Source organism: Chenopodium quinoa, unplaced genomic scaffold, assembly GCF_001683475.1.
Source record: "Chenopodium quinoa cultivar QQ74 unplaced genomic scaffold, ASM168347v1, whole genome shotgun sequence".
Taxonomy (NCBI): Eukaryota; Viridiplantae; Streptophyta; class Magnoliopsida; order Caryophyllales; family Amaranthaceae; genus Chenopodium; species Chenopodium quinoa.
The window spans coordinates 1,590,881-1,605,303 of record NW_018743391.1 but is presented as its reverse complement, the minus strand read 5'-3'; the positions used below and the strand labels follow the sequence as shown (position 1 = coordinate 1,605,303).

The following is a 14,423-nucleotide window of genomic DNA, read 5'->3' as shown; positions in this document are numbered from 1 at the left end:
TGTTTATATCTAGTATAGTACATGAGCAATGCACGATTTTTAAATCAAAATGTTAGTTTTTCTAAAAAAAATTCATAAGTAATAGCATTGTTAATACGAATATTACAATTTAAAACACGAGTAATAGTTATAATACATTTTATATCTATCATTTTTCCGTCAAATGTCTAATTCAATTTAACTTTTATTCTTCTTGTTTAGATTGGTTATTGGTTCTTTTTTTTTTAATGCAAGAAAAACAAAAGGTCATTGTAAAAGACATTGTATAGAAACTGAAAGGCCGATTAAAATTAAATTTTTGTTCAAGATTATGTATTTTTTTCCAAGACAACATTTCGGCTCAGCATTCAGTATTTGTCAAGGAGTACAACAAACGATAAAAGTAATTTTTACACTATTTTGTATCTTTATCAAAAACTTTTGTATTCAACCGATTACTTGAATTGAATTTTAGGATAACTTGTAGACTATTTTATGTAACTTTTATCAATAAAACATAAATAACTTTCATTCATTATAGGGTAGCTATTATAATAGGCGAACAATATTTTATTGTACATCTGATTTTTTTAAATGTTTGTATTGATTTCATAACTGACGTCAAACTAAATTCTATCGATTTTATTTAATTTTCATAAAAAAAAAACAATATTAGCCTTTCAAAATACGAAATATTTGTTTCCTTAATTATGCAACTTTAATCATATTGCTTCAAATTAGTTATTATTCTTTAACTTGACTATAAATAAAGATTGGAAAGACTTTATGGATTATTTGTAGTATTGGAAAGTATATATTTATTATGAAAAAATTAAATCAATATTTATGTTAGGAAATCATGAAAATCTTATACATGTATAGAAACTTGCTTTTAGTGTTTGAAGTTTAACAAAAATAACTATGTTTGAATATGTAAACAGTAATTATATAGATATATTTTATACTTAAGATAAGCCAATAAGAGAGTGACATTTGTCATCCTCACATTGAGGCGCTTGTCTTTTAGTATAATATATAGATAGATTGATGTAAATAAAGAGGTTGGTTTGTCCTAATTTTATTTTATTTTATTTATTTATTATTATTTTTTAGTAATGAGTGTATAATTGATTTAATTGCTTATTTTATTGAAAATTGATGTTACTATGTTAGTTTAGTGTGACATTGTTTTACTTCATTCATAATTACTACTCCATCCGTCCCTAAATTACATTCCTCCTTACTAATTTTGGTATTCCAAAATTACATTCATCCTTTCTATTTTTGGTAAGTTTTTTTTTAGTAAATCAACTCTTTTTTTCTGTTTTATATTTAATGCTTTCTCACTCATAATCCTTGTGCCAAATTACAATGAATATGATCGGTTAAAATTTTTTAATTAGGAGCATGTGATTGGTCCTTTTTTTTGCAAAGGATTGATGACATGTCATGAGTAATAACTAATCTATCTTTGTACTTCCTATTGCATTATCTAATTATTGTTATTTGTCTTATTCTTTCCTCTTTAATTCCCGTGTAAATTTCCAAAGAGGAATGTAATTTAGGGACGGGGGGAGTAATTAGTTTTAATTTGTTTTTTTTTGGTTACGAGTACTAATTACTTCAAACTTCTAATTCAATTAGTAGTTTTATGATATATTAAAGGTTTTATAATATAGGAAACCGCTGAGGAATTTTGTTTTAAACCGGGCAAAAAAAAATATTTTTATAATTACATTTGCCCTTAAATTGTTTTAAGGTCTTTTCATGTATTTTCTATCCAACAACTATTACTAAGCTAATTGTTTAAAAGCTTATATAACATGACAAACTAATTGTCAAATTAGCTTGTTATTTTTTTTTTTGACAAATTAGCTTGTCATTGGAGTTGACCATCTAATAACTTTTTTTACTACCTCCGTTACATATTATTTGCACCGATTATATATTTTTCTTCTCTACATTATACTCCGTATCAAATTGTTGCAAATAATATATAACGGATGTAGTATTTTTTTTTTTTTCTGTTAAAGTACACTCGTTTAATTTTTTTTTAAAAAATACCCACCACTCTTCGATTCCGACATTTGACTGCTTCGGCATTGACTCACACGTGCAAGACACGTGACCTACTGTTTTCGAAAATTAGGGTTTGTATACAAACGAATTCGAATTATGAAGTTGATTAGGCTTTCCTTATTAATTCAAAATTTTAGTACACCAATTGAATTGATTTGTTGTATGCGAAATTTAGGGTTTGTGTCTTGCTATGTATAATTGATTACGAGTTGTATTGTCAGTTAGGATGGCTGGTGTTAAATGCTTCTGTGGAATGTTGAGTAAAATATTGTGCATATTATGAAGTTATTAATGGGAACAAATGGAGTTGTCAAGCATCTTTTGAAGTGATTGAAGGTTACATTTTTTTAATTTTTGGGAAATATAAAATTTTAATTAAACAGCATGTGAATGTAGGGTAAAATACTGTATCATTTGTACAAAGTCGTTGATCTTCATCTTATGATTGAAGTGATGCAATTGACTAAGCTAAGGCTCGCATTTCTCACAAACAAAAAAGAATTAACATCATTCTTGTTGTAGTTTCATCCTTTTCACTGCTTATTCTGTTTCTGTCTTACCTACAAATGGATGTCGCTTTGGCATTGTTCGCAACACTGCAGTGTGCAGAAGTGCGAAAGCTATGCTCCATCTATAAATATGAATCTGAACTTCTGAAGTTGCTTGACACTGTCAAAACCATCAAGACTTTCCTCATGGATGCCGACTCCAAGTGCCAAGAGCTCTGCAATGAAGGCCAAAACTGGGTCGAGAATCTTAAGAATGCTGTCTATGATGCGGATGATCTGTTGGATGAATTTAATACCATCGCTCACAAGCCTGGTACTAAAATCTCCAAGAAGGTACGCCGTTTCTTCTCTCCTAAAAATCAACTGTTATTTGCTGTTAATATGTCTCGAGAGATTAAGAAGCTTAGGGTAAAGTTGGATAGCTTAGCTGAAAACCATAGTAACTTTGGGTTTAGTGAGTTGTATAAGCCTATCAAGTTTAAAAAGGAAACTTGTTCTTATGTGTATAAAGAGAGTATAATTGGGAGAGATGATGACAAGGAGGTTATTGTGGATCTCTTGTTACAAGATGACTCGGAGACGAAGATTTCTTTTGTGACTATTGTGGGGATTGGAGGATTAGGGAAAACAACTCTTGCCCAACTCGTGTTTAATGATCTTCGGATTAGAGAGGCATTTCATGGAAATATGTACTGGCTTTGTGTGTCTGTAAATTTTGACACGAAATATATCTTAGGTAAGATGCTTGGGGTGAATGAGGAGCTAGGATTTGAGGGCCTGCACAAAAAATTCCAAGAACAGATTGAAGGGAATAAATTTCTCCTTGTTTTAGATGATGTATGGTCTGAGAATGGTAGAGAATGGGATGAGTTGAGAGACTTCTTGAATTTAGGTGGTAAGGGAAGTAGAATCTTGGTGACTAGCCGCAGCCAAAGGGTGGCAAGAGCTATTGGGAATGGGAGTTATGCAATGTATGAGTTAAAAGGTCTCTCTGAAGAGGAATCTTGGGAATTGTTCAAGGAAATATCTCTTGGACAAAGGGAAGACAAAGTCGTTACTAGTCTACTTGAGATCGGTAAAGATATTGTTAGAAAGTGTGCAAATGTGCCTCTCTCCTTAAGGGTCATAGCCAGTTTGTTGCGTAATCAAGATATAGCAACTTGGCAGTCTTTGAAAAGTATTGATTTGGCTAACATGTATGATGGTGCCGATGGTGTGGACAGCATTATTCCAACATTGATGTTTAGCTATTATCATCTTGCTCCTGAGCTAAAATGTTGCTTTAGCTTTTGTTCAGTCTTTCCTGAGGACTACCGCATTGAAAAAGAAATGCTAATTAGTCTTTGGATGGCCCAAGGATATCTTGTTCCAAGTTCTAAAACAGAGAACATGGAAGATGTAGGTGAAAGATATTTTTCAGTTTTATTGCAAAGGTGTTTTTTCCAAGACGTTCTGCATAATGTATATGGTGGAGTTGAGTCAGTCAAAATGCATGATCTCATACATGACCTTGCTCGGAAAGTAGCTGGAAAGGAAACTTTGACATCGTCTGCTTCTAGGTCACATGAAGTTGAAGGGAAAGTTCGTCATATGTTTATTGATGATATTAATAATGAACATCTGACTAACTGGTTAAGTTCAAGTAATAGTTCAAGTAAGACACTGCGTACCTTTTTAAATATTAATGATAATATTCTGATGAGTATTTCCAAGTGTAGTCGTTTAAGGGCATTGGATTTATGCTTATTAAGTTAATTATTAAGTTAATTTGCTTAAAGTGTGTTGAGATGGTATTTTGTTACTTCGTGAGATATTGCTCCACCTCCATGTGTAAATTATGACTTCTGAAAGTTTCGTATCTCTGAATTATGTTTTTTTTATTTTACCCTCTTTTTCCGTCTATTTAGCTTATTAATGTTGTAAAGTGGCCAATAATGTGTTTTGTAAATGGCTTTTCAATTGTCTGTAAAACTAGCTTTTGAGCTGCTGCTCAACCAGTGTTCTTAGCCAAAAATGAAAGTCAAGTCATTTCTACACTGGCAAAGTCATTTCATATTAGGCTGATACCTTAAGGATCAAAGTGAAAGCATTATCCAGATTTGTGATTCCTTTGCATTCACGTTTTTGCAGACCCCATGGCTGGACAACCGCCATGTTGTATTTGGACATGTTATTGATGGGATGGATGTTGTTCGAAAGCTTAAATCCACAGAAACAAGCAGATCAGATTGTCCTCACAAGCCATGCAGAATTATCAACTGTGGAGAGCTTCCACTGGAGGCTTAATAGTTTTATAAAGACCACCTCTGAGTGATTCCGTCTACTGATCGAGTCTTTTACTTAAGAGGCTTCAACGTTTATTGTTTAGGCAATAGTACTTTTTGGTATGGAGATGTTTGTATTGTACTCTCTATGAAGGCTGTCAGCTGTAAAAAAACTAGAAATGCTTAAGTTTTTTAAACAGACTGAAGCTCAGTTAATAAAGATTATATATATGGTGTGTGATACTGTGATTCACTGATTTATGCTTATTTCAATTGCCTAATTTTGAAGGAAAAATTGCCCGAAATAATCCCACCTTTAGGCCGTCCGCCTAAAATAATCCCACCTTTGGATTATTTTTAAATAATCCGACCTTTTTAGCTAATCCGCTCTCAATGGTCCCAAGTGACCTGTAACCGGTTGAGTAGGTAATTTTTTTTTTTTTAAGTTTTATTTACACGTGTCACAACGTGATTGGTCAAAAAATAAGTTTTAATTTTAACTTTGATTTTAAGAATTGATTAATAATTAACATTTAATTAACATTAATTAACAATTTAAAATTAAAAAAATTAAAAAAAAAATTAAACCAGCCACCACATTGCCTCACAGCGACCCTAGCCACCACAGCCACCTCGCCGCCCCTACCAGACGAGGCCCGGAGAAGCCAGCCACACCGAAGACCCCCGCGCGCCGTACTCCGACCCTCCCTACCCCTTTCCATCGCCACTAATCCACCACAACCATAAATCGAGGCATGGGAAGAGGATGATGGTCAAAATTGGGGCGTGGGGAAGGGAGGTAGCCGGAAAAGGGCAAAGGGAGGGTTTTAGAGAGTTTGCAAGGTGTTGGGTTTGGAGTCGGTGCTGGGGTTGGAGTCGCGCTGGAGTGGGTTGGTGGTTCGGGGGAGGGGGAAGGAGGTTGTCGGCGCTGCGGTGGGATTGGAGTCGTGCTGGGGTTGGGTTTGGGTTGGGGCTGGAGTCGGGGGTTGGAGCCGCGCTAGAGTGGGTTGGGGTTGGACCCCGATGTCGGCGCTGGGGTGGGTTCTGGTGACCGGAGCCGCGGAGGTGGGGATTCAGGCGGTGCTGGGGTGGGTTTTTTTTTTTTTTTTCTATTAAAAAATATTAATTTTTTGTTAAAATTTTTTTTTATTTTATTTTTATTTTTAGACCAATCACAGGCCGCCATGTGTCAAGTAACTTGATATAACAGGTTACCTGACCGGTTGGGACCATTCATAGCGGAGTGAGTATAAAGGTGGGATTATTTAAAAATAATCCATAGGTGGAATTATTTTCAGCGGACGGCCAAAAGGTCGGATTATTGCGGGCAATTTTTCCAATTTTGAATAGAGGCTGTGTTTTACTTTAGAACATAGAAAAACAAAATTCCCGTCAATTTTTGCAGGATTGGTTTTACTTCATAGTTTCCATCTTACAGGGGATAAAGGGATCCCTTGTCCATTCTTTCTACTCCTAAGTAGATTATGGTCCATGGCGACCATGGGGGATTATTAGTAGCAAATGATAAGGTAAAACACGGTTCTAAACTTTGATATATGTGTGCTTTTAGTCCCTTACACTTAGCAACCACTAAAGAGTTAAGGCTTTTGGGGCATTTGATAAGCCTTTATAAAATAGTTCATAAAACGGTATTAATTTGAAAATACATGCAAAATCACGCGTAGACTAGTGTAATTCTTTTTTTGACACAAAGCAAACACACATATACTATTACTCCATCAAAACAGCTTGCCTTTACCAATAGCCTCATGTATCTCCAACGGATACTCTTCAAGCCAAATACGACAATCATCAAAATTACAACTCAAATTGGCTAATGTAATTAATGTTTATATTTTATTTTTAGCTATCTTGTCCAACGCCCGAGCCCATTTTATACCTATAAAAGACGAAAAAAATTGTTAAATGTTGTAAAATAAGGGGGAAAGATGAGAGATTGAGAGAGAATTAATATGTTCATCTTATTCCATATGATAAGGTGTATATATACATACAATATATTAGGGTTTAATTGGATAAGAATATAAACCCTAGATCTAGATTGTTCCGGAATGTTACAAATGAGGATAATGGATATCCACAAATATTTCATAACACTCCCCCTTGGATGTCCATTATCGAAGATTGTGCCTCATTAAAACCTTACTACGAAAAACCCTATGGGATAAAAACATAGTGAAGGAAAAAGAGTACATCATTCTTCGTAATACGCTCGAGATGCTGCCTCATTAAAAATCTTACCAGGAAAACCCAATTTGGGACAAAACCATTGTCAAGGGAAAAAGAGTGCAGCGCGTATTTTCTCCCCCTGATGAATACATAACTTGAGATCTTCTAGTGCCGCAACGATGAATCCAGTATCTTTGGATATCTTCTCATATGTAGTAAGTAAAATATCATTAGTTGATCTTCAATTCTCTAAAATTGAAGTTGCATCTTCAATTCTTCAAGTCTTCACGTGAACATGTGAAGTGTCTTCATTTCACCGTACATGCGTTTATCTCTAATATTATTTTTCGAATCTCGATCTGTTTTGTAGTTGATTTTTAAAAAAAATAAACTGATACAATTATGACTTCTTCTGGAAGTCGTTAATGATAGAAATTGATGATCATTATTTGATAGATCAAACTTCATTAATAATAATATGATGATAAAACTTGATATCATTAATGTATTCTTCAATTTCATATGAATTATAATATAACACATGTAATTATATACATTTATCATGGTTCTTCTAGACCATAATAAAATAGTTTCATGCACAAGCATTCCGTTGATATTCTTTAGAATATTCATAATTGACATGATAGTTCTCTTGCAAATAGTAATTCTCACTAACTTTCATATATGCTCAATCTTCAGGTTGAGATGTCAGTAGTCACATTGACTTATTAAGAGTTTGATAATAATTGAATAGCAATATTCAAGATAAACAAACCAATGCAACCAAAAAATAATACGAGAGTTCTTTGTAATTAAATAAAGCGACACTACCATTAACATTCCAAATTATTAATACCGTGAGACTACTTGTACTAGACCCAAATTAATTAATGAAGATTGGGAATGATATGACATTTTTGAAATGTGTGATTTCATTATTAAAAGATCAAAACCCATGATCAAGATTAATCACCTTTTAAATTCTTCCCAAGATGCGACATAACAAGATAATAATTAGAGTTTTGGTGCTGATAACGTGTTGTAAAATAAGGGGAAAAGATGAGAGATTGAGAGAGAATTAATCTGTTCATCTTATTCCATATGATAAGGTGTATATATACATACAATATATTAGGATTTGATTGGATAAGAATATAAACCCTAGATTTAGATTGTTCCGGAATGATACAAATGAGGATAATGGATATCCACAAATATTTCGTAACATTAAAAACCATCTCATAATTTTGGTAAATTCCAATTACTCCCCGATTCCAACCTTTGACTGCATTTCCCTCCATTCTTTCCTTTCTCTGCTTCGCATCTCTTTATCCACCCCAATTGAAGCACACAGCGACTTCAACTTCACCATTGAAGCTCAAATCTCGCACATCAAAATTGCAATTAACGCAAACGCCAGACGCAATTCAGGCAAGTTTTTATACGAATTTCTTTATTTTGTAAAGTTTGAACAAGCAATTAAAGGTTTTCGAAAATTAGGGTTTGTATACAAACGAATTCGAATTATGAAGTTGATTAGGCTTTCCTTATTATTCGAATTTGTAGTATGCGAAATTTAGGGTTTGTGTTTTTGCAATGTATAATTGATTACGAGGTGTATTGTTAGGTAGGATAACTCTTGTTAATTCACCAAGAAGGAACAAAAATTGTTCTGTGGAATTCAACCTCCAAGAATCGATGGCAGACGAGTTGCAGGTAGGAGTAAACGAAGCGATGCGAAGCAGATAGAGGAAAGATTAGAGGAAAATGGGGAAAAATTAGCAGATGGTGGGTGTGACACCGGGGAAATGCAGTCAAAGGTCGGAATCCGGGAAGTGATTGGAATATATAGAAAAAATTTTAAATCAGGTGTGCTTTGACATTTTTTTATTTTATTTTATTTTTATTTTTTATGATATGGTTTTTTTTCACAAAATTTGTCTTTTATAAGATGGTTTTTAATGAATTTTTCTTATTTCTAACTTGAAATTAATGTCATAATAATACTTGTAAGTTCGTATATGTGAAATCTAATCATAGCTTTCCAGTTTCCACTATTTTAGTTTATTTAATAATTGCGTAAAATCACCTAATCAAACATAGCCTTCTTTAGGAACAAAGGCCGGAGGGAGTACTATTTAAAGTTTTCAAGGGTATTATTTTTTTGGTGGAATAGAGATTGCATGTGAATGTATCGTGACATATTGTGCGGAGTCATTAAGCATATTATGAAGTAATTAAAGGGAACAAATGGAGTTGTCAAGCATCTTTTGAAGTGATTAAAGGGTACATTTTTTTTTTATTGGGAAATATAAGAACATTTTTAATTAGACTGCATGTGAATGTAGATTAAAATATTGTATCATTTGTACAAAATCAGCATCTTATGAAGCGATGCAATTGACTTAGCTAAGGCTCACTCGTTGTATAAAGACGATAGTACAGCTCGCATCTCTCGGTAACCAAAAAGAATTAACATCATACTTGTTATAGTTTCAGACTTTTCATTCCTCAAAAAAAAAAAAAAAAAAAGGTTTCAGCCTTTTCACTGCTTATTCTGTCTTACCTACAAATGGATGTAGCATTGGCACTCGCTGCTGCTCAGACATTGTTCACAACACTGCAGTGTGCAGAAGTGCGAAAGCTATGCTCCATCTATAAGTATGAATCTGAACTTTAGAAGTTGCTCGACACTGTCAAAACCATCAAGACTTTCCTCATGGATGCAGACTCCAAGTGCCAAGAGCTCAGCAATGAAGTCCAAAACTGGGTCGAGAATCTTAAGTATTCTGTCTATGATGCGGATGATCTGTTGGATGAATTTAATACTATCGCTAACAAGCCTGGTACTAAAATCTCCAAGAAGGTACGTTGTTTCTTCTCTCCTAAAAATCAACTGATATTTGCTGTTAATATGTCTCGAGAGATTAAGAAGCTTAGGGTAAATTTGGATAGCTTAGCTGAAAACCATAGTAACTTTGGGTTTAGTGAGTTGTATAAGCCTGGCAAGAGTAAAAAGGAAACTTGTTCTTATGTGTATAAAGAGAGTATAATTGGGAGAGATGATGACACAGAGGCCATTGTGGATTTGTTGTTAAAGGATGACTCGGAGATGAATAATTCTTTTGTAACTATTGTGGGGATTGGAGGGTTAGGGAAAACAACTCTTGCCCAATTTGTGTTTAATGATCTTCGGATTAAAGAGGCATTTCAAGGAAATATGTACTGGGTTTGTGTGTCTGTAAATTTTGACACGAAATATACCCTAGGTAAGATGCTTGGGGTGAATGAGGAGCTAGGATTTGAGGGCCTGCACAAAAATTTTCGACAAAAGATTGAAGGGAATAAATTTTTCCTTGTTTTAGATGATGTATGGTCTGAGAACGGTAGAGAATGGGATGAGTTGAGAGACTTCTTGAATTTAGGTGGTAAGGGAAGTAGAATCTTGGTGACCAGCCGCAGCCAAAAGGTGGCAAGAGCTATTGGGAATTATCTAATATATGAGTTAGAAGGTCTCTCTGAAGAGGAATCTTGGGAATTGTTTAAGGAAATATCTCTTGGACAAAGGGAAGACAAAGTCATTTCTAGTCTAGTTGAGATAGGTAGAGATATTGTTAGAAAGTGTGCAAATGTGCCTCTCTCCATAAGGGTCATAGCCAGTTTGTTACGTAATCAAGATATATCAACTTGGCAGTCTTTGAAAAGAATTGATTTGGCTATTATGTATAATGGTGCCGATGGTGTGGACGGCATTATGCCAACATTGATGTTTAGCTATTATCATCTTGCTCCTGAGCTAAAATGTTGCTTTAGCTATTATTCAGTCTTTCCTGAGGACTATCGCATTGAAAAAGAAATGCTAATTAGGCTTTGGATGGCCCAAGGATATCTTGTTCCAAGTTCTAAAACAGAGAACATGGAAGATGTAGGTGAAAGATATTTTTCAGTTTTACTGCATAGGTGTTTTTTCCAAGACGTTTAGCATAATGAATCTGGAGTTGAGTCCGTCAAAATGCATGATCTCATACATGACCTTGCTCGAAAAGTAGCTGGGAAGGAGTCCTTGACATTAACCGCTTCTAGTTCACATGAAGTTGAAGGGAAAGTTAGTCATATTTTTATTGAGGATATTAATAATGAACATCTGGCTAACTGGTTAAGTTCAAGTAATAGTCCAAGTAAGACACTGCGTTCCCTTTTGAATAATGACTATAATATTCCGTTGATTGTTGTGGACGCAATTATTTCCAAGTGTAGTCGTTTGAGGGCATTGGATTTGTATAATTCTTTTAGGACTAGAAACATACCAGACACACTTGGTAAATTATTACACTTGAGGTACCTTGATCTGTCAGATAATACTTATTTGGAGATGCTTCCTCAATCAATCACCAATCTTTACAATCTGGAAACCTTGAAATTGTGTAATTGTAGCAGTCTAAAGGAGTTGCCTAAGGACACAAGTAGAGTAGTAAATCTTAGGGTGTTGGATATATATGGATGTGACAGCTTGACTTATATGCCAGCAGGGATGGGTAAATTAACATATCTTAACATACTACCGATGTTTATAGTGGTTAGGGATGATGATGAACTGAAGCAAGATAAAAAAAGGAAAGCTCATAGACTTGAAAGCACTCATCAATAACCTCAGAGGTAAACTCGGCGTTATCCTTTATGAAAAAATAGACTGTATGCAAAGTCGGGATTGTATGGCTGTCAAACTAAAGTCTTTACAGCTGACGTGTCGTGTTGAAGCAGTTAATGTAGAATTTCAAGAGTCAGTGCTGGAGTGCCTATTCTCTAACCATCAATTTAGCGAGTTATACATGTATTGTTATGGTGGTGCAAAATTGCCAAGTTTGGCGTCTGGGCTTGTGAGTATCAACTTGGTTTGTTGTGATGAGTTGCAATATCTGCCATCATCACTGAGTCAGCTTTGTCATCTCAAAGATATTAAACTTGGGACATGTAAGAATTTAGAGTACATAGAGGGTGATGCACCATCTCCATCAGTGAATTTCTTCCCTTCTCTTGAGAATTTAGAGCTACATGAAATGCCAAAATTAAAGGGATGGTGGAGAGACATAAGATGGATGGAGAAGGAAACTGTTTACATTCCATCATTTCCACGGCTCTGTATGTTGGATATTCGGTATTGCAAGAGATTGACATACATTCCTCCATGTCCACATGTAAAAGAACTTATTCTTTGCGAAGTCAATGAGTCACTGAAATTTTGTAAGAAAGGAGGCGGTGGTGTTAAAAGCAATCCAAACACTTTGGAGAGGTTGTATATACAAAATTCATGCGTATCCAATTCCTCATTTAAGGAGTTTGCGGGAAGCGTTGTTTATATGCAGTTGATTAACATTGAAAATTTGGGAACAATTAGGGAGGGGTTTCAAGGCTGTGCCTCTTCTGTTGAAAAACTTGATCTTGAAGATTGCAGGGGATTGGAGAATCTGGGAATGGAGCATCTCACCAACCTAAAATCCCTCGAATTATCAACAATGAATTTAAAAGACATATCCTGGAAATCTCTTCACTCTCTTTCTTCATTTGAAATAATTTTTTGCTTAGAGGAGGTAATGTTGCCAAAGGGGATTCAGTACTTGACGTCTCTTCAATCCCTCATTCTTGATTCTTGCACTAACTTGGAGGACTTAGGGGAATGGATCACCTCCCTTAAGTTTCTGCAACTTCTTCAAATTAAAGACTGCAAAAAATTGAAATCATTGCCAGAAGCAATGCGACAACTCACCTCCCTCACTACACTTAGATTAATAAACCCCAGCCCTGAGCTCAGGGATAGATGCCGGAATCCCGACGGGGAAGACTGGCCCAATGTAAGCCACATTCCAAATCTGGAATATGAATGAAGTCTACCATCATCAACATACGTGTACTACTCAACGAGTCAAGGTAACTTAACTATTTATTTTTACTGTCTTTTTCAATATACCCTCTTTCCCAGTAGGTAGCTCTAATAGTTTGGGAAAGAGTAATGTCTTTAAAATTTGGAAATTTTGTTTAAATAGCTTCCATTGAGATAGGTTTGTGACTTGTGAAGTTGTGAGTGTTGTTGGCCAAAAATTATATTTTATATTCCAGACATTAATTTTCTGCATCAATCCTTTCATAACTTTGTGCTTTATATAATTACTTTATGTAACTCTAATTGATATGCAGCTTAAATTTTCTTTCATGGTCCTTTACTTAAGATTTGTGATATAAAATTACTTTATGATCAGATTCAAGACGTGCAGGCAAAAGTGACAGACAAAAGTCTTCTTTGATGTATACATTGGTGGACAGCCAGCGGCAAGAATTGTTATGGGTTTGTTTGGAGATGTGGTCCTAAAAACTGCAGAGAACTTCCGTGCCCTGTGCACAGGTAAATTTTATGTCTGTTATTTTGTCCCACATCATGTGATTCCTATCTTTCTGCTATGTTTATCTGCTGTAGTCTGGTCTAAGATGTAATGTGATGAAGATTACCTTCTTAACTAAGTGAAAGAACCTTTTCTGAACTTTTTTCAGGATAATTTGGTGTATTGAAAAAAATTTGAAGAGTGTTTTAATCCAAGTAAAACAGTTTCAAATTTTTTTGCTGTGGGGCTTATGGCACTAAGGTTGTAGTTCAACCATGTTTAAAAGAAACAGATTGTTGGATAGAAATTCATCCAAAATAAAATTTACAACAAAACAGGAGGAAGACCATTCTTGAACTTTACTTACAGAAAATTCTTTTCCTTTCTTATTTTTAACAAGACTTTATAATTCTGGAAGTAAGATTGTTCTTCTGATATTTAATCCTAGCAACAAATGATGATTAGGCTATCTTAATTGTTGATGCCTGATATATATTTTTTTTAATTAACAGGTGAGAAAGGCTATGGTTACAAGGAGAGCCACTTTCACTGCATATAAAGAATTCATGATTCCAGGAGGAGACTTCACTAAAGGAAATGTTTATCCCCGTCTTTTTACTACCTTGGTGGCTTTGTTTCAGGATCAGTAACATTAAGTGACTGAGTGCATAATCCTGCTTCTTTCTGGAGGAATAATTATCTATGGTGCCAAATCTAAAGATGAAAACTTTAAGTGTAAGTGTAGCACAAAGGGAATAATGAATATTTGATACAATTATTCAGTTGATTTGCTCAAAGTGGGTTGAGAACTTGAGATAGTAATTTGTTACTTGGTGTGAGATTGCTCTCCATCCCCATTTGTAAATTATACTGCTGTAAGTTTTGTATCTATGAATTTGTAATCTAATTTTTTTTAATTTAATTTTATTTTATTTTTTGCAGTGAAACATGTTGGACTTTGTGTGTTGAGCATGGCAAATGCTGGTCCTGGTGCCCATGGAAGCCAATTCTTCATTTGCACTGTAAAA

The 14,423-nt window shown here is 34.6% G+C and overlaps 1 protein-coding gene and 1 pseudogene across 1 annotated transcript; both read left to right on the top strand.

Annotated features, from left to right (window-relative positions):
* The first annotated feature begins 2,624 nt into the window (after window positions 1-2,624).
* Window positions 2,625-4,853, top strand: LOC110738580 (disease resistance protein RGA2-like). Its single transcript, XM_021918976.1, has 2 exons — window positions 2,625-4,148; window positions 4,698-4,853. Exons 1-2 carry the CDS (start codon window positions 2,625-2,627, stop codon window positions 4,851-4,853), a joined length of 1,680 nt encoding a protein of 559 aa, XP_021774668.1.
* A 3,795-nt stretch (window positions 4,854-8,648) lies between these two features.
* On the top strand, window positions 8,649-14,423 carry LOC110738683 (annotated as a pseudogene).

Bases quoted from the DNA above. Each gene is read 5' to 3' on its own strand.
- LOC110738580 (XM_021918976.1), top strand. From the start codon at position 2,625: ATGGATGTCGCTTTGGCATTGTTCGCAACACTGCAGTGTGCAGAAGTG. The intron at 4,149-4,697 runs GTTCGTCATATG...ACGTTTTTGCAG, and splicing joins CACATGAAGTTGAAGGGAAA to ACCCCATGGCTGGACAACCG.